Source organism: Antrostomus carolinensis, unplaced genomic scaffold (assembly GCF_000700745.2).
Source record: "Antrostomus carolinensis isolate BGI_N321 unplaced genomic scaffold, ASM70074v2 scaffold8106, whole genome shotgun sequence".
NCBI classification, from domain to species: domain Eukaryota; kingdom Metazoa; phylum Chordata; class Aves; order Caprimulgiformes; family Caprimulgidae; genus Antrostomus; species Antrostomus carolinensis.
In genome coordinates this window covers 1-2,405 of record NW_010322451.1, presented here as the reverse complement: position 1 = coordinate 2,405, position 2,405 = coordinate 1, and the positions used below count along the sequence as shown (strand labels likewise).

Here is a 2,405-nt window from a genome sequence, read left to right as displayed (position 1 = left end):
GGGCTGCCCCCACCACACACCGGTCCCCGGTGCTTGCTGTGGGGGTCGTGAGAGGGGGCGTGCGCGGTTGTACGTGCGTGTGTTTTGTTTCCCACAAAAGGTAGCCGAGGTGCAGAGCCGTGCCCGGCCGGAGAGCGAAGGGCCGGTCCCGGGTGGTGTCCGCCTCCGCCCCGCCCGCCGCCTCAGTCCGACAGGGAGTGGGAACCGCAGTCGTAAACCCTGTGGGCCCCGTCGGCGCTGTAGGGCCCGTTGTGCCAGTAGGACGAGTCGCAGACCGTCTGCAAGGAGTTGATTTCGGATGCAGAGGAGTTGGCGTCCCTCCTCTTGGACCGCTTTCTGTTCCTCAGGATGAACACCAGCATGCCAACCACCGTGAAAGCAGAGGTCACAAAAACCAGCAGGAGCCCTGGCACCAGCACCGAAATAGAGACCCGGCTGGTCTCCAAGTAGGAGTTGGAGTGAGTACCTGTCTCTGTCAACCCGGTGCTGTTTTTGTTAGTAGAAGTTAATGTGGGCAAGATTTTTAACTGAGGGCAAATCACATCGTTGGAGAGAGACTCAAAATCCTCCTTGAAGAAATCTTCAGGGGATTCACATCTCAGGTCGCTCATAATCACCTTGGGGCGCAGCATCTCTGCCCACTGTTTGAAAGGCACGATAGGGCAAGTACAGTCCCACGGGTTGCCATGCAGGTCGATCTGAGTGATGGAGGTGAGCTGGTCCAGCACCCCCACCACTGGGAGGTACATGAAATAATTGTTGTGTATGCTCAGCTTGGAAAGTGAGACCCCAGCAAACACGTCTACTGGAAGAGACCTCAGCAGGTTGTTGTTGAGGATAAGGACTCTCAGTTTGGGCATGGCATTGAAGGTGCCGGGCATGATCAGCTGGATCCCATTGAATTCTACGTTCAGATACTCCAGGTTTTGCAGCCCAGCAAATTTCTCCCGGGAGAGAGTGTCTAAGTAGTTGCTATCCATGTAGAGCCATCGGAGGTCAAAGAGATTCTTGAAGGTGTTGTTCTCAACAGTGGCAATGTTGTTGTTGCCCAGATCAAGTAAATTAAGTTTGCGGTAATCCAAAAAGTGGGATTTCCTGATGGTGTGTATTTTGTTGTCTCTCAGAAACAGCTCCTGCACATTGGAGGGCTTGGGCTTCAAATCCACCAAACTGCTCACATTCCTGTCATTGCAATTAACCTTTAAGCCCGAGCCAGGGATCTGGTCGCAGCTGCAGATCTGTGGGCAAGAGATGGTAGCCGGTAGTTTGCTTTTCGCACTGACTGTCGACACGGCTGCAGTGGGTCTGGTCTTGATTTGCCAGTTGACGGGAATCTTTGTACCTCCGTTTGGACCAGATCCTGGCGTGGCAGGGTCTTCTTTGCCATGTATTTTAAAGGGGGTTGGAATGGGACCAGGATCGCAGGTTTCTTCTTCGGCAGGGGGAGCAGCTAGGCTAGAATCCACTCTGTTCTTTTTGCACAGCTCCTGCTCTGTGGTCTCATTTAAATCTTTGCCCTGCAACCTAGTGGGAGCCTCACAAATCACTCTGCCGATCAAAGCGTTTTTGGGTATGTTTTCCAGCCATTCCTTCAACGACAGCAGATCGCAAGTGCAGTCCCAGGGGTTATCCTCTAGCAGGATTTCAGCAATGCCTGGGATCTGCTCCAGGACCTCCTCATAAGGCAAGGTTTTGAGACGGTTTCCCCGGAGGTCGAGGTGCGTGATCGGCACATACTGAAACACGTTGGGGGGCAAGGTGCTGATGAGATTGTCGTTTAAAATCAGCACCTCTAGCTTGTTTAAGTCCCTAAATGCTCCCGGGTCAATATCCCGCAATAGATTAAAATCTGCCTGGAGGTATTCCAGATCGTCCAGCCCCAGGAAAGTCTGCTTCCTGAACGATTTGATCTTGTTGTTGTTTATATGCAAGCGCTTCACCAGCTGCAGCCCAAGGAAAGCCCCAGGAACAATCTCATGCAAACCGTTGTTTTCCATGTGCAAACTGACTGCATTGTAAAAGTTAGCAAACTCATTAGGGAAAAGTCGAGTCAGGGAATTTCCATGCAGGAATAAATGGTAAAATTGGGAAGTTGGGGCACTGAAATGTTGCAGGCTGGTAAATCCCTTTTTCTCACAGTCTACGTGCAAATCCCCTTCTATCTCGTTGCAGGCACAGATCTTCTCTTTGCAAACGTCCCCTGTAACGTTTCCAGCAGCAAAACAAAGAGACGTCTCCAGCAACAGAATCCAAAGCAGCATTTTTAAACCGAGCAATTCATTCCCGATCTCATCACAAAGTAACAGCAACCATCCTCCTCACAGGGAAAGGAATTCCAGTTCATTCAACACATGAAATGTCCAAACCACCACCAAAGGGGGAGAAAAAAAATGTGGGGAGGGGGA

The 2,405-nt window shown here is 51.3% G+C and overlaps 1 protein-coding gene across 1 annotated transcript; it reads right to left on the bottom strand.

The window, feature by feature from the left end:
- Window positions 1-152: 152 nt before the first annotated feature.
- SLITRK1 (SLIT and NTRK like family member 1) lies at window positions 153-2,397 on the bottom strand. The gene has a single exon (XM_010170237.1). It carries the CDS (start codon window positions 2,259-2,261, stop codon window positions 183-185), a length of 2,079 nt encoding a protein of 692 aa, XP_010168539.1. The 5' UTR covers window positions 2,262-2,397; the 3' UTR covers window positions 153-182.
- Between the last annotated feature and the right edge of the window lie 8 nt (window positions 2,398-2,405).

Bases quoted from the DNA above. Each gene is read 5' to 3' on its own strand.
- SLITRK1 (XM_010170237.1), bottom strand. From the start codon at position 2,261: ATGCTGCTTTGGATTCTGTTGCTGGAGACGTCTCTTTGTTTTGCTGCT.